The sequence below is a fragment of the Danio rerio genome, chromosome 13, assembly GCF_049306965.1.
Source record: "Danio rerio strain Tuebingen ecotype United States chromosome 13, GRCz12tu, whole genome shotgun sequence".
NCBI lineage: Eukaryota > Metazoa > Chordata > Actinopteri > Cypriniformes > Danionidae > Danio > Danio rerio.
The window spans coordinates 40607219-40633737 of record NC_133188.1 but is presented as its reverse complement, the minus strand read 5'-3'; the positions used below and the strand labels follow the sequence as shown (position 1 = coordinate 40633737).

Sequence of the window (26519 nt, the reverse complement as noted above, 5' to 3'; positions counted from 1 at the left end):
AATTTAAGGAAGGACAAAAAAATACTCTAGGTCAACTGAGGCACTGCATGGCAAAAGTTACAGTTCCTCTTTTGGTGTATGTGTGTCACACAAGCTGCCTTCAAAAGTGACGACATTTCAGGAAGTGGCCGTAGCTGCAGGTGGGTGGAGTAAAAGCAGAGACAGACAGAGATAGAGAGAGAGAAAGAGAAGCCGGGATGAAAGCTGAGACTTTGTACTGAGAGAACCGGGGGCAGAGAAACACAAACAAAAGAGTTGGGCCTGTGCTCCACTGACAGAGAGAAAGAAAGCAGAGTGTGTAAGAGTGTGAAAGTGTGTTTTTGTTTGTGTAAATGGACACACCCATTGTGTGACAGAGTTTGTGCTGCTGTAAACTCAATGTTTCTGCTGCAGTCAGTCAGAACAGGTGTGCTGACTCTTTCTCTCTCTCAGTACACCTGTACACCTGATCTGGCTCTGAGCTGCTGCTGTGTGTGATTGTTCAGGCCGTAGGTGAAGCCGGGGACTGGTCTAGATGGATGTCTACTGACGGGCTGCTTCATGTCTGCCGTGAGAGGGCTGAGCAGCTGGAGGTGTGTCTGCACAGAGCACAGGTCAGCCTGGAGGACTCGAGACAGCAAGCGCAGGACTCAGACATGCAGCACAACATTGAGCAACAACTGCACACCTGCCAGGTGCAACACGCACACACACACACACATAAAAAAAATGTTAACGCCTGTTTTTTGCTATTTAATATTTTAAAATAATGTAATGATTGAAAAATGTTACAAACATCATGTATAATTGTACTTAGCATTTCTAACTATGTTTAACAATACAATATGTAAACATTATATGAATACAGTTGAAGTCAAAATTATCAGCCCTCCTGTGATTTTTTTTTCTTTTTTCCAAATGATGTTTAACAGAGCAAGGAAATTTTCATAGTGTTTCCTATAATATTTTTTCTTCTGGAGAAATTCTTTTTTGCAGTTTTTAATAAAAAAAAAAAAAAAAAAACATTTTAAGGTCAATGAATTTAGCCCTCGATAGCATTATTTGTTTTCGATTGTCTACAGAACAAACCACTGTTATACATTAACTTGCATAATTAACCTGGTTAACCAAATTAAAATGATATGGGTCACACTTTACAATAAGGTTTATTAGTTAATGTTAATTAATGCATTTACTAACATGAACAAACAATGAACAATACATCTGCTACTGTATTTGTTCATGTTAGTTAACGTTAGTTAATGAAAATACAGTTGTTCATTGTTAGTTTATGTTAACTCATGGTGCATTAACTAATGTTAACAAGCATGGACTTGGATGTTAGAAATGCATTAGTAAATGTTCAATTATGATTAATAAATGCTGTACATGTGTTGTTCATGATTAGTTCATGTTAGTAAATGCATTAACTAATGAAACTTATTGTAAAGTGTTACCATGATATGTACTGTCATCATGGCAAAGATAAAATAAATTAGTTATTAGAAATGAGCTATCACAACTGTTATAATTAGAGACGTGTTGATAATTATCTTCTCTCCGTTAAACAGAAATTGGTAAAAAAAAATAAAAATAAACAGGGAGGCTAATAACTCAGGTGGGCTAATAATTCTGACTTCAATGGTAAATATATAGAAACACACATTCACAAGAGTAGCAGAGAGGAAGTGAGATGTCACACTTTATATATTTGTCTCTGTTAGAAAGGCTCTCGTCATCATTATTTTACATGCAAACTTTTCTTTTTCATAACCTACATTAAGCATTACTTTTACAGAGAAGTCTGACAACTGAAGTATTTTCTTCCCAAGTTTTAGAAGTAATGTTCTTTTAAAGGGGTGGTCCACAATGATATCATATTTTAAATTTTAGTTGATGTGTAATGTAGATGTGTGAACAAAAACAACATCTCTGAATGTAAGATGCTCAAAGTTCAATGCAAAGGGAAACATTGGCTTTTACAGAGTTAGCTTAGCAAAGCCTACAGCCAATGAATTTGGGGACTACAAAAAATACATTTGAGTTAATGCGATCATAAACCCTTTAGGTTATGCGCATTCATCATGCACATGCAGTGCGTGGCCAGAGGCACTGTAATGTTATAGCAGAGAAAGTTAAAATGGCATCCAAATGCTGCTTTTCCACAGAGCTTCTTCTGTTTCTGTATTTGGGCTTCCAAAGGACACGACACAAAGACAGAAGTGCCTAAAATTTAATTTTAATTGTGTTCCAGAGAATTTAAAATACTATATAGCATTTGACAAAGGAGAACATCCACAATCTCTCCCAGTTCAGTGGTGAGTTTGGTTAAAAACTCCTCCAAACGACAAAGCTGTTGATTGTGAGCCGCAACCTGCAAGTATTTTTATTTGTTAAAATGTATCAATTACATGTGCAGTTTCTAGCATTACCGGTATGTTGTAGCAATAATGTGAACAATAATGTAAACAACGGGAAATGCTGTTTGGCACCACTAACAATTTAGATACAAATTCATATTTATCCGCTAAACCACTGTAAACATCACCCACAATCTTCAGCAGCGCTGCAGTGTCTCTCTATGCGGAAACTTTTTCTGTGTTCAACATCTCAAATAACAAACTCGCAAAAGATATATGAACGTTTTATATTACTTACACATGCTTATTCTGGATATATGTGAAAGACACTTGTCAGATGTTATTTTAGAGAGCAGGAGTGAGGTTCAGCTGTGTGTTCTTCATTTTCTGTCTGATTCAGCCACTGTTTACACAGCACAATATGTTAGCTGACCAAGCAGAGCCTCTTGAGGCCAGCCTTTTGGAGAAATTAGAAAATATGACAGTCGTTTTCATGTTAGCGGAGTAGCTGTATATAATTAAAGTGTCTACAAATGAAGCATGAGCTTCATAAACACAACCAAGCCTTAAAAACACACTGTGGATCACCCCTTTAAAACAAAAAAGAAATGACCTTTTCTGTAGATATCAGATCAGACCCCCCTAAATGACCAAGTCACTCTCTTATTTCTTTGTGAATTGCTCTCTGTCTTTTATTTGCAGTGTTTTACAGCCCTGAACTCTTACACTGCTCAGAGATCAAAGTGTTTGTTGATGACTGTAATCACAGGTCACAAGCTCTGATAATACACATTTAACACATCACTTTTATTGATGATTGACAGATTTTCAAAATGCATTAGGAAATGTTTATTGACCTACAACATTAAATAATGACCATCTAAAAATTCAATAGAAAGAAGATTATTTTAAGTAAGTTTGGATTTAGTTTGATGAATGGTTATTTTGTAGCGGCACGGTGGCTCAGTCAGCCCTGTTGCCTAACTGTAAGAAGATTGCTGGTTTGAGCTCCGGCTAGGCCAGTTGGCGTTTCTGTCTGGAGTTTGCATGTTCTACCCATGTTGGCGTGTGTTTTCTCCAGGTGCTCTGGTTTCCACCACAGTCAAAGACATGCCGTACAGGTGATTTAAATAAGCTAAATTGGTCATAGTGTCTGTGTGTGAATGCAAGAGTGTATAGGTGTTTCCCAGTGCTGGGTTGTGGCTGGAAGGGCATCTGCAATGTAAAACATATGCTGGAATAGCTGGCGATTTCACTGTGGCGACCCCTGATTAAATAAAGGGACTAAGCCGAAGGAAAATGAATGAATGATTATTTTGCTTATGCTTTTGCACTGAATCACTGCAGTTAAGCTCTGATGTATACGCTCTAATGCTTATGTGTGTGTTCATAAGCATTGGAAAGGTAAATAATGTATAGTGGGTAAGTGAATGAGAGGGCAGTACTGTACACTATGCCTCAATCAACCACATAATAGGAGTCTGTTGTTTACCTTAAAGGTGGAGTTAAAGCATTGAAATGGCTGCTTTACCCTTATTTTATTCTCTATGCAGTACATACACATACATGTCTTACACACGACATGCAGAAGCAAGTCTGTGGCTATACAGTGCTGTATTTCAGAAGCATGTATGCGTCAATGATTGTCAACTTCTCTTTTCTTAAGGAAACTCTCTGTGCAGATACTTTTCACTTATTGAGAACTCACATTTCCTCAGATGAAAGATATTCAGGACAGCGATAACTACTGATTATTCTGGCCTAGCTTCTTATAGTGCTAACGCAGTATTATTTGTACAATTTCCGTATAGGTTTCCCAATTAAATTCAGTAATTTAGATCATGAGGATCAGGAGGAATGTGGATCTTTGTTCTCTTCTGATTTGTTGAACTTAGCATTGGATGTTTAGTCTCAGGATGTTGTTTTGGATGTGATGGCGTGTCTCATTAATGCTGGTATTGTAGATAAGGTTAGCTGTAAGCAAGGTTTGCTAATGTCTGCCGAGGTGTGGTCATGCTAGACTTTGAGCATGCAAATTTACTTTGGATCACACAGTGAATACGGGCAGCAGGATATGATGCGCACCATTTATTTTGTGTATTCAGTATTCAGACATACTGACGTCTGTCACTTTAAAGAGGTTGAGCTTGATATACCACTATCTCTCTTTCTCTCTCTCTCTCTCTCTCTCTCTCTCTCTCTCTCTCTCTCTCTCTCTCTCTCTCTCTCTCTCTCTCAGTTCATTTCAAGCTTGCTTTATTGACATGACAAATATGCTTTTGCAAATAATGCAGGCCTTTGTAATGATTACTTTAAATTGATCATATCAAAACAAATTACATAGTAGTAGTTATTAAAAATTAAAATACACTGAAAAAAATAATTCATTGTATTTGCAAAATTTTAAAGGTAAGTTGTTGCAAACAATTTATATGAGCTGAATTTATACAAACAAATTGGGTTAAATACATTATTAAATTTATTTTGCTTGTTTAAATTTAGCCCATATAAATTGTTTGCAACAACTTACTTTTGAATGTGTAATATGTAAATGTGTAAATCTATTTTTTTTTTCAAAGTACTAATACAATAATAATAACAAACAGTAAATTTAGCAATCCACATTTTTGGATTCATTTATAACTAATCAACAAATAATCTAGTATTTATATCTCTGACTCTAGCTATAACTCACTCTCTTTCGTTCAATTCAATTCAATTCAATTATTGCTTTATTGGCTTGACAAATGTTACAAATGTATTTCCAAAACATTTATAAAGCTTACATTAAAAAGAACATTAAAAAAGACTATATATATATATATATATATATATATATATATATATATATATATATATATATATATATATATATATATATATATATATATATATATATATATATATATATTAAATAGAATCAAAATACAAATAATAACAATAATAATAATAAATCAGGATAAACTGTACATTTACAATTATCATTTTAGAATAAAACAATAATTATAATAAATAATAATAATCAGTATAATTTACAATGATTCATTTACAATAATGTAGGTGTGTGTCTGTACGTCTCTCTTAATTCAATTCAATTCAATTCAATTCAATTCAATTCAATTCAATAATTGCTTTATTGGCATGACAAATGTTTCAAATGTATTGCCAAAGCATTTATAAAGCTTACAATAAAGAACATACATATATAATAAAAAAACATAGTACACAGAAAATAGTAGTTGTAAAAATTTAATGTAAAAATTTTTTATATATTATATATAATAAAATAAAAACAAATAATATATCATATTATTCAACATATGATATTATTGTTCAAAATCTTATATATTATTCAGTATATCACATATATCAATTAAAACAATATAGTTAAGAATAAACTGTACATTTAACAATCATCATTTTAGGTTAAAACAGTAATAAAACAATTATTTGTAAATTTACAATGATTTATTAAAATAATGTAGATCTCTCTCTCTCTCTCTCTCTCTCTCTCTCTCTCTCTCTCTCTCTCTCTCTCTCTCTCTCTCTCTCTCTCTCTCTCTCTCTCTCTCTCTCTCTCTCTCTCTCTCTCTCTGTGGGTGTGTTTGTGTAATCTGATACCTTCATCATCAAACATTCAGAGATTGAGCTCCAGTAGACTGTGCTAGTAACTGCTAAACTAGCACGCAAACCAATAACCATTATATAATTGAGTTAACAAAGTGTTAAAGTGATCTTTTATAGAAAACGACACATTTTGTCATTATTGTCTATCACGGCATCCAAATCTGTTTTATGTTTTTCTGTGTAGCGCAATATCAATGTATACACCTTTAGACAGTCTTGATGATTAGAATATTTTTAACCACGTAATGTCATCTAACTGTCAAATAAGTAGTAGATGAATTTAGAGCAAGGAAGTTGTTTGGGGGTGGACCAACATAAAGTGTTATCAGTATTATATTCATAATGTTATTGAAGAAATAAAACTAATTTAAAAATCTAATAATGTAATGTAATATAAAATAAAATAATATAATATAATATAATATAATATAATATAATATAATATAATATAATATAATATAATATAATATAATATAATGAAATATAACATAATATAACATAATATAATACAATACAGAGGACATTAATAAGGTTTGAAAAAAATAAAGAATACAAAATATCATTGGTCCCTATAAATAAAATTACTGTGTGTGTTATTTAGTATACTGGATGTATAACTATTATATTAAATAGATTTAATTAAATAAGGTGTAATCATTAAAAGCTTAAATTAAAATGTATTAATAAATAAAAATGCAAAAAAAAAAAAAACTTTATAAATGAGATTAAGCTGAATAATAAAAAATATTAAATAAAAAATGTAAATAAATGTGTAGTTGTAAATATATAATTACAGAGTTATAATGAGTATAGGGGAAACAAATAAAATGTAACTTCATATAAATGACATATTTCTCCGGGGTGCCGCAGTGGGTAGCAATGTCGCCTCACAGCAAGAAGGTCGCTGGTTCGAGCCTTAGCTGGGTCACTTGGCATTGCTTTGTGGAGTTTGCATGTTCTCTGTATTTGTCTGGGTTTTCTCCAGGTGTTTCGGTTTCCCCAACAAGTCCAAAGACATGCCCTATAGGTGAATTGGGTAAGCTAAATTGTCCGTAGTGTATGAGTGTGAATGAGAGTGTATAAATGTTTCCCAGAGAGGGATTGCAGCTGGAAGGGTATCCACTGCGTAAAACATATGCTGGATAAGTAGGCGGTTCATTCCGCTGGGGGGACCCCAGTTTAATGAAGGGACTAAGCTGAAAAGAAAATGAATGAATGAATAAAATAATTCCTCATTAAAGTTGTAGATCTATTTATAATTAAAAGCATTCACAGTTTAATTCTGATATTTATACATCAGACTACAGAGATACTGTTTACATTTTAAACAAGGATGATCAGGTTCAATAAAAAAAAATTTTAAAAAGTAAAAACCACTGCTGTTGGATGTTCAAGTCAACAAACACTAATCGATCTCAATCTAAAGTCTGTCTGTTGGATTATTAATGAGATTTTTGTTCATATTTGTTTTTCTAAGACTGAGTCTTGGTTGAATGGAGCAGCATCTGTCAGCATCTTTAGTGCTTATTACTTTCCATTGTATCCTATTGTACCATGAACACCAGTAAGCATTTCTGTTTGCTTGACTGTATTCCTGCTGATTGCATTGGTTGTGTTGGAGTGATGCAGAGATGTTGTAGTTAGATGTTAATTGTGTGTTTGTTTTTTTTCATGAATCTAGACGACTCTGGTGGAGATCGAGCAGAGGATCTCCAGTCTTCCTCCATGTGGACTGAAAGAACAGGAGCAACACGAGGCTGAATCACTCAACACCAAACTCCAGCTCCTGAAGAACAGACTGGTGACGGTCCAGTTACAGCTGCAGGACAGACACAGCAACCATCAGGTACACACGCACACTCTAATGCACAAAACTTACTTCGCTTGCAAGAGCAGTTCCTATACAATATGTTTCAGTAACAATTCATGCTACCTTTGTATATATACATATATATACAATTGAAGTTTAAGTTTAACGGAGATAAGATTTTTTCCGACACATTTCTAATATAATAAAAACATAATGCAATTCTAAGTATAATTGTTTGAGCTTTGACATGATGACAGTAAATAATATTTTACTAGATATTTTTCAAGACACTTCTATACAGCTTAAAATGACATTTAAAGGCTTAACAAGGTTAATTAGGTTAACTAGGCAGGTTAGGGTAATTAGGCTATTTATTGTATAACTATGGTTTGTTCTGACTATTGAAAAAATAGCTTAAAGGGGCTAATAATTTTGTTCTTTAAATGGTGTTTAAAAAATGAGTAACTGCTTTTATTCTAGCTGAAATAAAACAAATAAGACTTTCTCCAGAAGAAAAAATATTGTCAGACTTATTGTAAAAATTTCCTTGCTCTATTAAACATAATTTGGGAAATATTTAAAAAAGGAAAAAAAATTCAAAGGGTGGCTAATAATTCTCACTTCAACTATATATAGTTGAAGACTATATAAAATATTTCCCAAATAATGTTTAACAGAGCAAGGACATTTTCAGTTTGTCTGATAATATTTTTTCTCCTGAAGGAAGTCTTATTTGTTTTATTTCGGCTTGAATAAAAGCAGTTTTAAATTTTTTTTAAAAAAAAAAGTTTTTTTAAGGTCAATATTATTAGCCCCTTTAAGCTATATATTTTTTTCGATAGTCTACAGAACAAACCATCGTTATACAATAACTTGCCTAATTATCCTAACCTGCCTAGTTAACCTAATTAACCTAGTTAAGCCTTTAAATGCCACTTTAAGCTGTATAGAAGTGTCTTGAAAAATATCTAGTAAAATATTATGTGCTGCCATCATGGCAAAGATAAAATAAATCAAATATTAGAAATGCGTTATTAAAACTATTATGTTTAGAATTGTGTTGAAAACATCTTCTCCCTATTAAATAGAAATCGGGGGAAAAATAAACAATAAATATTTCAGAGGGTTTATTAATTCTGACATCAACTATAGATACTCTGCAAAAGTCTAAGGCCACTAGTGTTTTCACCCCAAAAAAAAAGTTTAAAGTCAGTTATTTCTATATTTTTTCTGTAGCATGTTGGTTTGCAAAACTACCTGAAAAACCATGGGCTTGTGGCCAGGTGTTTTAAATGCCAAATATGGTCATACCAAATATTGATTTGATTTAGTTAATATAAGTCAGTTGATAAATAAAAGGAATTTATGCATTTTTGAAAGCATCCTGAAACTTAAACTAGACTTTAAACTTTTTTTTTTTTAACTCTAAACCTGTTTTTAAGACTTACAGTATACTATATATACTGTACATACTGTGACACATACTATATATACTGTGTTTCTTTTTTATTGCTTATGTTACTGCATAACTATATGGACTAATTATATCCTGACATTATAATTTATGTTTTAAATCATTATTGCTCACATGAAAAACTACTGTTGTAATTTATAGTAAATACTGTATTGTTTTTGAACCATACTATAAACGAATGCTTGAATTAATCTGTTGTTTTAATTATTTATTTGCTATGGTAATCCAACAACTCTAGTACTGTAAACAAACAGCCCAATACTTAGTTTTCTACATGTAGATATTATACTGCACAGTATAATGTAGTAAATGTATTATGTAGTAAAAAAATAATAATACTACAGTATTTAGCACAGTTTATTAATTCACTATAGTTAATACTACACACTTAAAACAAATATTTTATTGAATTTTCAAGCTACTTATTTAAAATGAGCTGAAACAACAAATTTTTAAAATGTTTTTGGGACAGCTTAATTGTTTTATGTTCAATCCATTTAAATTTTTTAAGGTAACTTAATAGATTTGTGTTGGGACAACCTGAATAAAATGTGTAGAACCCTGCATTTTTATAGTGCAGTATGCTGTAGCATTCATTAATATAGTATAATTGCTATATTATATACCGTATAATACACTTTACTATACTCTAAATGTTGTATCGTGCAAAAACACTATAATAAATTACTATAGTATTTCTTTTCATGTTGGAGTCATATAATACACTTTACTTTACATGTATTATGTTAGATTTTTTCCATGTGGTAGTCAAATGCTTTAACATTACCGGGAAAGTCTTTCATTTTCTTTATATTTACTAACATGGGATGGTACTTGTGTGTGGCATACTATATAGTACAGAATTCTACCATAAATTACATCCTTTAGCAATGGAATTTGTATTGAAAACTAATCTTCTGTGAAACTGATTGTGTCTAATAAGCCGAACTTGATACTTATACACTCATACCTGAATTTCAAGTGTTGCCGGTATTCTCTGTAAAGCTGCTTTGATGCAAGTTATACTGTATTAAATACGAATTAAAAATTACTTGATATCAAAAACTAATAAAATTGGTTAAATCTTACTGACCAAAAAAATAAAAAAATCCTAATCATAAGAGAAACACTGCACTTAATACACACAGAATTTGTAATGCCTGTCTGTTTGTTTTTTTTTAAGGTTAGATCAGATGCAATGTAATCCAGGTGTCGTGAGGAACTTAATGAACAGATTGCTTGCGATGACACTGTTTGTTAGCATGCTAATTGCGGCTGGTTTTTACATTAGCAGATTCTGAAGTATTAAATCCAGAAGTGTTGCTAGTGAGAGGCTGCAAAGAGGCTCTTTCTCTTTCTCTCCCTCTTTAGGTGTGTGTTGAGAGACAGCGTCCCCTGCAGGCCCGGTTAACCAGAAGTGCGAGTGTGCAAGAGATGCTGAGCTCCTCCAGAACTAAACTGTTCAGACAGAGTAGCCTTCAACAGCAAAGGGTAATACAGAGAATATTTTTAACATTATTTATTGCTCTGATGACTGCAGATTTTTAGCAGCCACTGCTTAATAAAAATGTATAAAAATATTTTTTTGTCTTTAATGTTTTTTATGCCAACTACAATACATTTTTCATCATTGCCTAATGAATAGAACGTTTAAGAGAACAGCATTTATTTAAAATAGATTTTAAGTATCCTTACTAATATTTTTAATCAGCATATGTCCTTGAGGAAGGATTTTTAAAAATCTTTTTAAAAAATGCTGTTTTTAAATATTTTTAATGTCATGTTTCAGGTAGAATTAAATTAAATGTAAAAGTAATTAAATAATTACTAAAATATAACCATAGATATAATAATAATAATTTTATTAATAATAATAATTATTATAAAAGTAAAACAAATTAAATTAAATTAAATTGGTGGTTCATTCAACTGTGGTGACCCTTGATAAAGTAGTGATTAAGTCGAAGAAAAGACAGTGATTTTTATTTAATTTAATTTAATTTATTTATTTGTTTATTTTTTATTTTGTTCCATTTTGTTTTGCTTTGTTTCATTTTCATTTGTTTTATTTTATTATTTATTTTAATTAATTCTGTTTTGTTTTACTTTGTTTTGTTTTATTTATTTGTTTATTTATTTAGTTTATTATACTTATTTTTTATTTATTGTATTTTTTTTTTGATAGTGTTTATCTATTTATTATTATTTATTTATTTTATTTTTATTTTTTTTTTATTTTTTATTTTTTTTTTTACTGAATTTTACACTGACACAATGTAATTTAATGACAGTTACAAATCCAAAGACTTACACATAGTGCTAAGCAATACCTGTAGTGTAAACATAACATTGCTCTTATTTCTCACCCCGTTTCATTCTTGTTTTCAGGAATTGGAGCATGGTTTAAATGAACAGAGGGATCTAACTAAAGCTATCGCAATTCAAGGCAGCAGAACCCAAACACACAACCAGACCACAGATGAGCATACTGGGTATCTAAACACACACACACACACACACACACATTTTTGTACAATATATACAGGTATATCCACACTTTGCCATCATTTAACACTCTCTGACTGCCTGCAGCGCCTTGGCAGCAAATGAGAATGACGACAAGAGAGAGGAAGAAGAGCTAGCAGTTCACAGGAAGTGGACACACCTCTGTAGCAGACTGAAGGCAGAAGAGACTGAGCAAGATCATGGAGATAACAATCAAGTTGAATCTGAGGTCTGTGCACTCCAGACTCTATTATAAATGCAGTCCTTCCTTTTTAACTCAATCTGATGCTACTTTACGTTTTGGTTGGCTGTTTGTATTTTATGACTACTCAGTTGTAGTCAAAATGATTAGCCCTCATGTGGACTTTTTAAAATGTGTGCTTTTTTAACACATTTTCACCAAATCAGTTTAAATAAGTATGTTCTAATTTAATAACTAAAAATTGTAATAACGAAATTCTTGGCCATGATGACAGTACATAAAAACGTTTTACTTATTTTTCAAGATACTAATATAATAAAGTCCATAAAATGGGTTTTAAAACAAAATTAAACTGCATTTAATCCAGCCAAACTAAAAGAAATGAGACTTTCTCCAGAAGAACAACTACAGGTTTGGCCATTTATATGGATACACCTTTAAAAAATGGGAATGGTTGGTGATATTAACATCTTGTTTGTGGCACATTAGTATATGTAGGGGGCAAACTTTTCAAGATGGGTGGTGACCATGGTGGCCATTTTGAAGTTGGCCATCTTGGATCCAACTTTTGTTGTTTTATTATTGGAAGAGGGTCATTTGACACATCAAACCTATTAGGAATTTTACAAGAAAAACAGTGGTGTGCTTAGTTTTAATGAATTTTATTCTTTCATGAGTTATTTACCCGTTTCTGACCACTTATAAAATGTGTTCAATGTGCTGCCTGTTGTGTTGGATTGTCAAAGCAACCCTCTTCTCCCACTCTACACACACTAATAGCAACACTGCAGGAGAAATGCCAGCACAGGATTCCGTTATTCGTATTCTCAGGTGCTGCACATCTTGTATCTTCACACCATAGACAATTGCCTTCAGATGACATCAAAGATAAAAGTCCAAGGAGGTCAGATCAGGAGACCCTGCGGGCCATTCAACTGGCCCACGACGACCAATCCACTTTTCAGGAAACTGTTCATTTAGAAATGCTCGGAACTGACACCCATACTGTGGTGGTGCACCATCTTGCTGGAAAAACTCAGGGAACATGCCAGCTTCAGTACATAAAGAGGGAAACAAAAAGTCCTCATGTAGCAATTTCAAATATCCAGTGGCCTTGAGGTTTCCATTGATGAAGAATGGCCCCACTATCTTTGTTGTCTATGACACACCATTGTTTTTCTTTTGAAATTCCCAATAGGTTTGATGTGTCAAATGACCCTCTTCCTATTGAAAAAACAAAAGTTGGATCCAAGATGGCCGACTTTAAAATGGCCACCATGGTTACCACCCATCTTGAAAAGTTTGCCCCCTCACATATACTAATGTACCACAAACAGGACATCAATATCACCAACCATTCCCATTTTAATAAAGTGTATCCTTATAAATGGCCCACCCTGTATATTGGAAATACTGTGAAAGTTTCCTTGCTCCATTTACACATTACTGAAAAGAAAAAAATACTCACATGAGGACTTCAATTGTTAATTATTTTACAATGCTTATTTAAAGTTTCCATGTGTATAATTAAAAACAGTAAACATAAAAAAGTGAGCTAATTTATTTTGTGTTTGTGGGTATGTGAACAGATTCTTGGGCCATCTGTGTGTTTGTGGAGCGGAGATGCTGTTTCTCTCTGCCTGCAGGAGATTCAATCCAGCATCACACAACTTAAAGAACTGCAAAGCTCAGCAGCAACACAGGTGTCAATAACAAACACACATCCTATCATATACCACACAGAAGTAATGCTTATAATCAATACACTGCACATGACACACACTCTCCTACACTGAGAACACACTCAGCTTCGAGATGTCAGAATAAACTGTGTGTATCTGTGTGCAGGATCATCAGTCTCTGGATGAAGTTCTGTTTGAAGTGTTGAGTGGAGTGAATCTCACTCTCCGTTCCCTCACACACACCCTCGTGTTTCAGCCAGCAACCTCTCATACTGACACATTGAACCAGCTGCAGCAGCTACAGGTATCCATCCATACACTCATCCACACATCTATCAGTCTAGATCAACTTGAGCCAGTATACCATTCACACATTTATCCATCTATCCATCCATTCCATCTACAGCCCCCCATACATTTGACTCAATACATCCTTCCATCTATTTGCCTGTGCATCCACACGTACTGTACATACATCCATTCACACTTTAATCCAAGCCATAAAAGCACCCATACACTAATCCTCCCACCAATCCATCAATCATCCATTCATCGGTTTTCCAGACAAACCATCCCACCCATCCATCAAGTATATACTGCACATATACTCTCCCACAGACAGACGATTACACTCTTGTCTGTCAATTCATCCATCCATCCATCCATCCATCCATCCATCCATCCATCATCCATCTATTCATTCACCATTCCAATTATTGAAGTATTTATCCATTCATCCACTGACCATCCACTCTCTAACCCATATATCCAATTCATCTAAACACTCATCAACCATCCATCTATTCATTCATTCATCCGTCTATTCATCTATCCGTCTATCTATCCATCCATCCATTTATCCATCAATCATCTATTCATCCATACATCTTTTCATCCATCTGTCTGCCTATCCATTTATCCATCCATCATCCATTCATTCTGCCATCAGTCTATACACCCTCTCGCCATTCATTCATCCATCTGTCCATCTTTTCATCAATAAATCATTGCGTCCATTTTGTCCATCCAACTATCTGTCCATCAATACAATTCCTTCCTTCAGCTGTCAGTCCATACACCCTCTCACTATTCATTCATTCATTCATACATACATCCATTTGTCATTCTATCATGTTGTCCATTTGTCCATACAACAATCAATCCATCCATCCATCCATCCTGCCATCAATCCATATACCCCTCACCATTCATTCATTCATTCAATCATTCATCCGTCCATTTATTCATTCATCAATCCATCATTCCATTCAATATGTCCATCCAACTATTTGTCCATCCATTTCTCCTTTCAGCCATTCATCTGTCTGTTCATCCACACACCTACTTATTCATCCAGTCAACCATGAGTCCATTCACCCTCCAAACATTCATTCATTCATTCATTCATTCATGCAAACTATATAGCCACCCTCACATCTATCTATACCTCCATCAACCCTCCTTCTTGCCATCTGTTCTCCAATTTCAATCCATTTATCAATCCAACCACCCTCCCCCCATCCCATCTATTCATTTGTCAATCTATCATTCTGTCAAATATGTTCATCCAACTATTTGTCCATCCATCTATCACTCCTTTCAGCCATCTCTCTGTCTATTCATCCACCCACCTACTCATTTATCCAGTCAGCCATCAGTCCATTCACCTTCAAAACAATCATTCATTCATTAATTCATTCATTCATTCATTCTCTTTTTTCATTCATTCATTCATTAATATATACAAACGATATAGCCACTCTCACATCTATCTATACCTACATCAACCATCTTTCTAGCCATCTGTTCTTCAATTCCAATCCATCTATCAATCCATATACCCACCTTCCCACCTATTTATTCATTAATACGTTCATACAACCCCACTTATCCACCTCTGTCGGATTTAGGGCTGTGCAGTACAGTATATTAGAATATTCTAAATATTGCCAATGTGCATATCGCGATAAACATAGTGCAATTGTTTGCAATAAATGATTCAGTACAATTGGTTATATTTATTTGATTTGTGTATTTGTTTGTCTGCTTTGTTTTGTGCAACAGTAAAACATGGCTGTTTGCTTTCAGAAGTTGTATTTTCCCTGAACACACGCTCATTGAACCACGAGTGACAGAGACAGAGGAAATTAATTAAAATATGGGCTAGAATTAAAATAATTAACTTAATTTACATCCTGTGGAAAAATTATTTGTATTATAAATTATAGTGATCTGCTTGAAGTAGGTAAATTTCCGTGCAAATTAAAACCATGCGCTGGACCGTTTCTCCGTTTCGCTGGTATGTCTTTAAACTAATAATTATTAAAGCCTATTTAATTATTCATTTATTATTTATATATAATAATTACAATATAAAATGTGATAGTAAAATACAATCAACAACAAAAATGTAAATAAAAACTGTAAATGAAAACGTTAATAAAAAAAAAGCTTATTTATTAACTGTCACTATAAAATAACACTGTACATTTCTATATTTAGGCTAAAACCCTGCTTTATTTATTTATTTATTTATTTAGGCCTACTTATTTGTATGTATGTTTGTACTTTAATTTTAGTTCTCTTTTTTTTCTTTAATTATACTTTTCAAAATAAATCCTCATTTCACTTAACAAGTTTACTATGATAATAAAGCTGGTTAACAAGTTTTTATTGTTTAATGAAGGAATTATAATGCGTTGTTTCATTATTTTACCTTCATTTACAAGTAGCAGAGTATTTACACAACTATTGTATTTTTCTATTTTGTACCTTTGTGCCCCCTGATGGCATAGTCGCAAACTGCGGTTATACCTAAAAACGTGTTAGTGCAGTGGCAGTGCCATTCACGTCGGTAATGCTCCTTTTAAAGTGTCACCCACTGTACATGAAACACAGTGATTACATATTGCTTTTTAAGTCAAATAGCATATCAAATATCGCATTATTTAGCATGCTATCACATATCGCGTTTTCCTTCAGTATCACACAGTCCTAGACTGATTTATCTGTCAGTCTGTTTACCACTTTATTCATTCATTTATTCATACATTACTCTGGTTTTCTTTGAATTTCAGAGTTTATCTGTAGAGCTGATCTCCTTAGAGTCCACATTGAGCTCTCAGGGGTCAGAGATCATGAAGTTATTAGTTTCAAGTTCATCGGTATCAGAGACATCCACCTGTTTTGATCTGCTGATGCAGCATGTGTGTGACATTCAGAAGACTCTGGCTGAGAAACAGGAGCAGCTACAGGAGAGAATAAAACACACAACTCAGCATCAGGTCAGATTTCTGTCTGCTTCAGTTTATTTCTTACCCATACAAACTAATGAGATTGATGTGCAGTTATGTAAAAAATGTTTGAAATTCTTGTAGCTTACAAGTTACTAGACATGCTAAAATTCAGGAAGTTGATTCTCATGTGTTAAAAGTGCTAATATTTCAGCAGTTTTAGCAGGCTTTAACACCCCAAACCCTCAATGCCTCATCCTAATAACTGTCATGAGCACTCAAACTTGTTTGGTTTGAAAAACACCATAAAACTTGTCTTCAGTCTCATGTTTAAAGGGATAGTTCACCCAAAAATGAAAATTTATTCACTATTTACTCACCCTCAAGTGGTTGTACACCTTTTTGAGTTTCTTTATTCTGTTAAACACCAAAAAAGTTTTTTTGAAGAAATCTGAAAACTTATAACCATTGAATTCCATAATATTTGTTTTTCCTACTGTGGAAGTCAATGGTTATAGGAATACAGTGCATCCAGAACTTATTCGTATAGCGCTTCACTTTTTCCACTTTTGTTATGTTACAGCCTTATTCCAAAATGGATTAAATTCATTTATTTCCTCAACATTCTACAGACAATACCCCATAATGACAATGTGAAAAAAGAGTTTTTGAAACTGTTAATTTGTTAAAAATAAAAAAGCTGAAAAATCACATAAGTATTCAGAGCCTTTGCCATGAAGCTCTAAATTGAGCTCAGGTACATGTTTCCACTGATCATTCTTGAGATGTTTCAGCAGCTTAATTGGAGTTCAGCTGTGGTAAATTCATTTGATTGGACATGATTTAAAATGGCATACACCTGTCCATATAAGGTCCCAGGGTTGACAGTGCATGTCAAAGCAAAAACCAAGCATGAAGAAAAAGGAATTGTCTGTAGACCTCCGAGACAGAATTGTCTCGAGGCACAAAGCTGTGGAAGGTTACATTTTTTGCTGTTCTGAAAGTTCAAAAGAGCACAGTGACCTCCATCATCTGTAAGTGGAAGATGTTTGGAACCACCAGGACTCTTCCTAGAGCTGGCCGGCCATCTAAGATGAGTGTTCGATTGAGAAGGGCCTTAGTCAGGGAGGTGATCAATAACGTGTTGGTCACTCTGTCTAAGCTCCAGAATTCATCTATGGAGAGAGAAGAACCTTACAGAAGGATAACCTGTGCAGCAATCCACCAATCAGGCCTGTATGGTGGAGTTGTCAGATGGAAGCCACTCCCCGCCGGGAATTTGCCATCAGAAGGACTCTCAGACCATATGTAACCAAATTCTCTGGTCTGATGAGACTGAAATTGAACTCTTTGGAGTGAGTGCCAGGCATTACATTTGGGGAAAACCTGGCACCACTCATCACCAGGCTAATACCATCCCTACAGTGAAGCATGGCGGTGATAGCATCATGCTGTGGGGATGTTGTTCAGCAGCAGGATCTGGAAGACTAATCCAGACTAGTATGGCTGTAACATAAAAACGTGGAAAAAGTAAAGTGCTATGAATACTTTCCGGGTGCACTGTAGATAGTCTCTTTAATTTAACAACATATTATTTCATATCATAAAACAGCCTATCCTATCATACCATAAAACATGTCAACTACATTTGTAAAGACATACAGGATAATAGTTTATACTATAATTTTACTCTTGGAACTTTTTGCCTGGCATCTTAATTGCAACATTTCCTTCCTTGTGTGTCAAATCCTGCAGAAAAAAGCAAAAGACCTGCATGACTCAGTACTAACTAACACATTGATCCTTCACTCTACAACTAATGGAGAAATCCACCATGACCTTTACACACAGCTGCAGGTGAGCACTTTTGCCTATTGAGAAAACTCTCTATTAAACAAGGCAGAAAATAATGTGCGTATCTGTTAAACACTAATAATAATGGTAAATATTATAAATATATCTGAATGAATGTACATTCTAAACGCCTCTCAAGTTACAGTGTTTGTCATGAACATATCAGCAGGGGACAAAATGCTGATGTTTACATGGTACATTTGCTGACTTCAATGCCACTTTTACAATGTTATAGCATTTCATATTTCTCCTGAAGACTCGTAAAGTCATAAAGTTTGGTTTCTTGCACTAAAAACATCATATATTTTAAAATATGCGGTTTTCTCATTTGATTGGACAACCATCATTCAAGGAGTCCAGTTAAACATGATGTTTTTGATGTTTAGGAGGTTTATGACTTTGTTCTGCATGAAATCTGGGATGTTTACTGTACCTGTGCTGTGTTTACATGTGAAGGCTGTCACCAGGCAGAAACAAGAAGTGGAGCAGACTGAGAAAGAGCTGGCAGAACTCAGAGATGAGACAAAGAGTGGAGATCAGCCTTCGTCCCTTACACAGCAGATCAGCACACTGGAGGTTCAGAAATTAGTTTAGTTCTGGTTCAGCAAAAATGTGACACAATCGAAAGTTTTATCTGATTGTACAATGGAATTCTGAGGTATATTTTAAATATGCAAACTAACAAGGCTTTATTTAATGCCATATTTAAAGTTATTTTTAATAATGAATGTTTTTCTCCTCGCCTTTATTTATTTATTTATTTATTCATTCATCCATCCCTTTATTTTCTTTTCGGCTTGTTGGGGTCTCCACAGCGGAATGAACCGCCAACTTATCCAGCACATGTTTTATGAAGCGGATGCCCTTTCAGCTGCAACCCATCTCTGGGAAACATCCATACATACTCATTCACACTCATACACTACAGACAATTTAGCCTACCTAATTCACCTGTACTGCATGTCTTTGGACTGTGGTAGAAACCGGAGCACCCGGAGGAAACCCACGCAAATGCAGGGAAAAGATGCAAAACCCACACAGAAACGCTAACTGACTCAGCCGAGGCTCGAACCAGCGACCTTCTTGCTGTGACGCGACAGCACTACCTACTGCGCCACTGAGTCGTCCCTTATTTGGTCATTTATTTATTTATTTATAATTTTTTTTATTTATTTTTTACTTAAAATAATAAATAAATAAATAATACATCTGATTTCAAAGTTGATAATAATTGAACAACATCTACTTGAACCACAAACCATCATGTCATCTTTTGTACGGTACTGTGGTAATCTAAAAACTCAGCTTTGCCTTCAGAGAAATAAAGAACATTTTAAAATATATTAAAATAGAATGTAGTTATGTGAAATAATGTCTTTTTGATTGTGTATATTCTAATATAATGGACACTTTGTGTAGGAGGTGTTGGAGAGTGTTTGGAGTGATCTAGAGCAGCGCTGTGGAGCTCTGCAGTGGACACTTGATCAGCAGCAGATGAGCCGAAAAATACTGAAGGCTCTGCAGATGCTATTGAATCTTGGAAAAGAGAAACTCACCAGCATGCCTCAAATAGAGCTTGGAAATACAGCACAACTACAGACACAACTCAACACACACACGGTAAAGCCTATCACTTTAAATGCACACATACAGCCCTTAAAACAGCAAATCAACACTATCATTAAAGTGTCTGTGATCTCTCATTCATCTCTTTGTAAATATAGTCGTTTTTCCAATCTCTGAGTGGCCACCTGAGGAGACTTCAGCAACTGAGTGTACGGATGCCACACAGCGCCTCCTCTGGCTGGGAGACTGAAGTGTCTGAGATTGAATGTCAAGTTTCCAGTGTTTTACAGCAGGCTCAGGCTGTGGGTACATTGCTGCACTCAGCACTGCAGGTACGAGAGCAAGGGGATTCTTCTATAAGCACTTCTGATGCACAGTCTATGCGAACCAGTTCTAATGCACAAAATGGGTCTAAAATGACATATTTATTCCTCTATTTCATATTTATTCCATTATTTCAATCATGGCTAAGTGTTTCCTTGATAAATCTTTGAGAAGCATGTATTTTATCAATTATTATTCCAGAAACTCCACACATCAGGTATATTAATTATATAACAGAGATTATGTATTCATAGACCAATTTTACACATGTTCAGTAGAAACAGGACTTTGATAATCACAAATGTTTGTTCAAAAAGTGGAAATGTGTCATTAAAGATTGAATACTAAATGTGGAATACTAAATAATTAAATCTATTTCTTGCAAATATAAACTACCTCACAAAAATCTTGTTGCTGATCCCAGTTTTATGAGCAATAAATAATAACTTGACTTCTAGTTGATCATTTGGAAAAGTGGCAGAAGGTAGATTTTTCTGACGAATCATCTGTTGAACTCCATCCCAATCATCACCCAAGATTCTCACAGATATCAGTCAAGTTTGGTGAAGAAAAATCATGGTTTGGGGTTACATTCAGTATGGGGACGTGCAAGAGATCTGCAGAGTAGATGGCAGCATCAACAGCCTGAGGTATCAAGACATTTGTGCTGCCCGTTACATTACAAAACACCAAGAGAGGGCAAATTCTTTGGAAGGATAGTGCCCCTTTTCATACTTTACAGCCTCCACATCACTGAAGTTCCTGAAAGCAAAGAAGGTCAAGGTGCTCCAGGATTGGCCAGCCCAGTCACCAGACATGAACATTATTGAGCATGTCTGGGGTAAGATAAAGGAGGAGGGATTGGGGATGAATCTAAAGAATCTTGATGAACTCGGGGGGTCCTGCAGAAATGCTTTCTTTGCCATTTTGAATGACTTTATTAATAAGTCATTTGAGTTGCAGAGCTGTATAAATGCAGTCCTCCAAGCTCATGGGAGTCATAAACAATATTCATTCTTTTTCCACTGCACCATGACTTTATATTCTATACTGTACATTATTTCTGTTTAGTGACAAGACTTTTGTCTATGCAAAGCCAGACCTCACTGTCCTAATTAAATATTTAAAAATCAAGGCATGATCATGTTTTATTTTGGTAAAATAAGCGTAATTTAGAGGCCTTTGCCTTTCATATAAACCACTTTTGATACCAAATGATCAACTAGAAGACAAGTTATTATTTGTTGTTTAGTTTGAAGGCTAAACACAGTAACAAATAAAAAATAAAACAGTAATCCTGATTCTGACACAAATTTGCAGTTTGGAATTGTACAAAAATAGCAGCAACAATAGTAGCTTGTTTTCTGTTGTCTCTTTTCATGTTCATTTGTAAATTGCATGAGTTTATTTCACAATATGGAATACAAAAGATCTGTAATAGGCCATTAATACAGTCATCCATCGATCCCCCCTTTAAAGAAATCAGAAAAGTGGTCAAAAGAGATGGACTAAAATGCCAGGTGTAAACGGGAATGTGTCTTTCCTGTCTGCTTGTGATCTGATCAAACAAACAAATAGCATATTGATTGCAAGTGTATAACAAGATCACAAATACAGAGAATTTGATGTATTTCAGGTTTGCTCTCATTGGGATGAAAACCAGTCATGGTTAGAAACACTTCTGGAGAGGTTAGAGACTCAACTTCCCATGATGCCTCTGTGGGAGCAAACAGAGGAGCAGCTCAGCCAGAGTACTTCTGTCTATAAGGTAATGCTGTGAAGTGACTCACAGAATTATACAGTTGAAGTCAGAGTTATTAGCCCTCTTGAGTTATTAGCCCCCCTGTATATTTTGTTTAGCGAAGAGAAGATTTCTTCAACACATTTCTAAACAAAATAGTTTTAATAACTCATTTCTAATAACTAATTTATTTTATATTTGCCATGATGACAGTAAATAATATTTGACTAGATATTTTTCAAGATACTAGTATTCAGCTTAAAGTGACATTCAAAGGCTTAACTAGGTTAATTAGGCAAGCTAAGATTATTAGGCAAGTCCTTGTATTACGATGGTTTGTTCTGTAGACAATTGTAAGGGTCAATCTATTAGTCCAATGACAGAACTAACAGCATGGGTGAAGGTTAAATGCATGTAAGCCTGCATCTGCAAAGAAATATTTTTATTTGTTAGAATTTATTTAATAACAGAGTCACCAGCTCAAAATTTAATCTGACTCCGATTTCATGTGATCATTAAATTTCAAATGTGTTCCTAATAAGGAACTGATCACATTCATAATTGAGGAATGAATTTAAATATTTGACTATATTTTAAACATCTCGTCTTTTCATTTCTTGGTTTATCCAAAATCGATTAGAGTCATTATGTTGACCAGTTACATCTGCTCACGGACACAACCTCACCAATTTTGGTTCTTAGATAGAGCATATAACTGTAAACAATTTTTTAAAGTAATATTAGGCCACCCCATGCTTGCTCATACATAAAAAAATGTATTTAGCCACTATATTTTATAATACTGTCTGTGTCTGTGATTCTGAGTCTGTGATTGTCAGAAATCAACAGGTATCTAAGGGGCTAATAACATTGACCTTAAAATACTTTTTTAAAGCTAAAAACTGCTTTTCTTCTTGCAAATAAAACAAATAAGACTTTCTCCAGAAGAAAAATTATTATTGGAAATACTGTGTAAATTTCCTTGCTCTGTTAAATATAATTTGGGAAATATTTGAAAAAGAAAAAAAAATGACAGGAGGGCTATATACAGTATATGCTATATATACAGTTGAAGTCACAATTATTAGCCCCCATTTTATTTTTTTTATATATGTATATATATTTCCTAAATAAGGTTTAACAAAGCAAGGAATTTTTCACAGTATGTCTGATAATATTTTTTATTCTGGAGAAAGTCTTATTTGTTCTATTTCGGCTAGAATAAAAACCATTTTAAGGTAAAAATTATCAGCCCCTTTTAGCTATATTTGTTTTCGATATTCTACAAAACAAACCATTGTTATACAATAGATTGCCTAATTACCCTAACAAGCCTAGTTAACCTAATTAACCCAGTTAAGCCTTTGAATGTCACTTTAAGCTGTATAGAAGTGTCTTGAAAAATATCTAGTCAAATAAAACGTACTGCCAATAATTCTGACTTCAACTGTATGTATATATATATATATATATATATATATATATATATATATATATATATATAGAGAGAGAGAGAGAGAGAGAGAGAGAGAGAGAGAGAGAGAGAGAGAGAGAGAGAGAGAGAGAGAGAGAAAATGCAGAAAACTTTAGAGCATATGTTTGTGTGTGACAGAATGTGTTGGCGGTTCTGGAGCAGAACAGAGCTCAGATCAGTCTGGTTCTGGATGAAGGCCGCAGACAGCAGGAGCAGGTTTCTAGTAATGATGTGGGTGTTCCTGTACACATAGTGGGTGTGTCTACAGCTAGGCTAGAACAGCGATTGGCTACACTCCAGAAGAGGGTGGAGAAAGGACTAGAATCTACCCTCCACCTCAAAAAAATTTGGAAGAGGTAAAAATGAATAAAATATTTCTTGTCACCTTATGCATTATCTTTTCATTCAGCCTTGTTTTAAAGCATACATCTACTCACTTCCGTTATGTTTAATTAGGGAGAATTGTGCAAAAAGTAATGAGGAACTAATAAATATTAAGGGTTGTATATTATTATTTCACTTTCATTCCAGGTACCAAAGTGATTCAGATGCTCTGAATGAGTGGATGAGAAGAGCCAGAGAACTGCTGGATTCTTGGAGAGATCACATGACCGCAGGCAAACAGGAAGTGGACGCCCTCTCCCAGTTTCAGCACTTCACAGTGAGTCATGCAGTGCACACTCATGCAATGGCGTCTTATCATAAAGAACAACGTAATCTACAGAGAGCAGCGCAAATAAAATATTTCCCAAATGATGTTTAACAGAGCAAGGAAATTTTCACAGTATTTCTGATAATATTTCTTCTTCTGGAAAAAATCTTACTTGTTTTATTTCTGCAACAATAAAAGCAGTATTAAGTTTTATAAAGCCTATTTTAAGGACTAAATAATTGGCCCCTTTAAGCTATATTTTTTCCTGATAGTCTACAGAACAAACCATCATTATACAATAACTTGTCTAATTACCCTAACCTGTCTAGTTAACCTAATTAAGCCTTTAAATGTCCCTTTAATTTACTGTCATCAAGGAAAAGATAAAATAAATCTGTTATTAGAGATAAGTTATTAAAACTATTTTGTTTAGAAATGTGTTGCAGAAATCTTCTCTGCGTTAAACAGAAATTGGGGAAAAAAATAAACAGGGGTGCTAATAATTCAGGGGGCTAATAATTCTGACTTTAACTGTATATATATATATATATATATATATATATATATATATATATATATATATATATATATATATATATATATATATATATAGTGTGTGTATACTATACTATTTATATATATATATATATATATATATATATATATATATATATATATATATATATATATATATATATATATATATATATATATATATATATATATATATATAATACTTATTGTTTAGGTTTGTAAAATATTCACCTAATATTTAATTTTATTTACAGTTTATTGTAATTAATAAAAACAATTTCAATAGATTTAAGTTTTAATCATAACAACATTTTCATATTTGTGATGTTTTTGACACAGGAGTTTTGCAAAGAGCTAGAGGTGAAATCATCCCTGAAGGCGTCAGTCGTCAGTTCTGGATCTTTGATCCTGTTGCTTAGTGAAAGAGAGCAAAACACGGAAACACAGAAAATCAGCAAAATCACTGATCCTCCAAGAACATCCACTCCCCCAGGGAATACAACAGTCTCTGAAGACCTGCAACCAAGTGAAACTGGCCGCTCTGTAATTCTAGATAACAACCCTGAAGAGTCTTCTTCTGTAGATGTCACTCTTACTCCAGAAACCACTACTTCCTCTATTCACAACATCACAGAAGGCACTCTTTCCCCCACAGAGAGATCAGAGTCAAATGAAGGTGTCATTTCTGAGGAACCAACTTCACCTGCATTTGATTTGTCAGTAAAACAGGAGAGGGTTTTGTCTCCAGTTCTTCTGACTCTGCAGTTCCAGCTCTCTCAGGTGGAGCAGGATTGGGTGGAGATACAGACACACATACCTTCTGTTCAACAAGGACTCCATCTGGTACGCTTTAGTCTGTTCTTTAATTTGTCTGAAATTACAGTATGCACATCATCATTAACTAACTGTTCCATGAATGATTAGAAAAAAATCCTGTTAGGTTCATGTTCTTCCTTTCGGAGCTCTGAAGGAGAACATCAGGTCATCATAAGTTTATAATGAAGCTCACACATCCACCCAGACGTGATTTTCTGTATGACTCAGCAGCTGATGAAATTTTGTGAGAAATAGAGTCTCTGTGCTTTTCTTCATCCATCATCAGGCCTCTCTTTATACTTTAGCTCTCATCCATTTTTTTTTTTTTGATTGCATGTCACCCCTCACCTGGCTCCATGGGTTTCTTTCTTCTTTATTCACTCCACCTGCGTGTGTCTTTCCCACCTGTCTTTATCTCTGTTTCTCTCTCTCTCTCTCTGTCAGAGTGTGCGGCAGAGTCTCTCTCCTGAAGGACTGCTGGCTGATGTGAGTGGCTGGATTACAGGTGCTGAGAGCAGGTTACAGATGAATGAAAGTGAGGGTCACAACATCTGCACTGCATCAGAGCTCACACACCTGCTCAGAGCATATCAGGTACATTTTTTTCATTTATTATCTCTCTATCTGTTGTAAAATTGAAAATAAAATGACCAATAGCATTTATTTCTTTAAATTCTTTTTTATTT

At 34.1% G+C, this 26519-nt stretch overlaps 1 protein-coding gene across 20 annotated transcripts in view; it reads left to right on the top strand.

Annotated features, from left to right (window-relative positions):
- The window catches only part of syne2b (spectrin repeat containing, nuclear envelope 2b), a 195197-nt gene that overhangs the window by 103826 nt on the left and 64852 nt on the right, over window positions 1-26519 (top strand). For 14 of the 20 annotated variants that reach the window (XM_068213093.1, XM_073920199.1, XM_068213088.1 and 11 more), the window contains 17 exons: window positions 486-674; window positions 7648-7812; window positions 10622-10741; window positions 11639-11742; window positions 11843-11984; window positions 13547-13660; window positions 13806-13943; window positions 16717-16923; window positions 18628-18729; window positions 19183-19302; window positions 20146-20346; window positions 20451-20624; window positions 22253-22384; window positions 23970-24187; window positions 24363-24492; window positions 25357-25860; window positions 26278-26427. In XM_068213093.1, the coding sequence (XP_068069194.1) occupies window positions 486-674; window positions 7648-7812; window positions 10622-10741; window positions 11639-11742; window positions 11843-11984; window positions 13547-13660; window positions 13806-13943; window positions 16717-16923; window positions 18628-18729; window positions 19183-19302; window positions 20146-20346; window positions 20451-20624; window positions 22253-22384; window positions 23970-24187; window positions 24363-24492; window positions 25357-25860; window positions 26278-26427 (2910 nt within the window). The remainder of the gene's footprint in view (window positions 1-485; window positions 675-7647; window positions 7813-10621; window positions 10742-11638; window positions 11743-11842; window positions 11985-13546; window positions 13661-13805; window positions 13944-16716; window positions 16924-18627; window positions 18730-19182; window positions 19303-20145; window positions 20347-20450; window positions 20625-22252; window positions 22385-23969; window positions 24188-24362; window positions 24493-25356; window positions 25861-26277; window positions 26428-26519) is intronic. The other 6 variants (XM_073920206.1, XM_073920202.1, XM_073920201.1 and 3 more) reach the window with 1 other exon arrangement.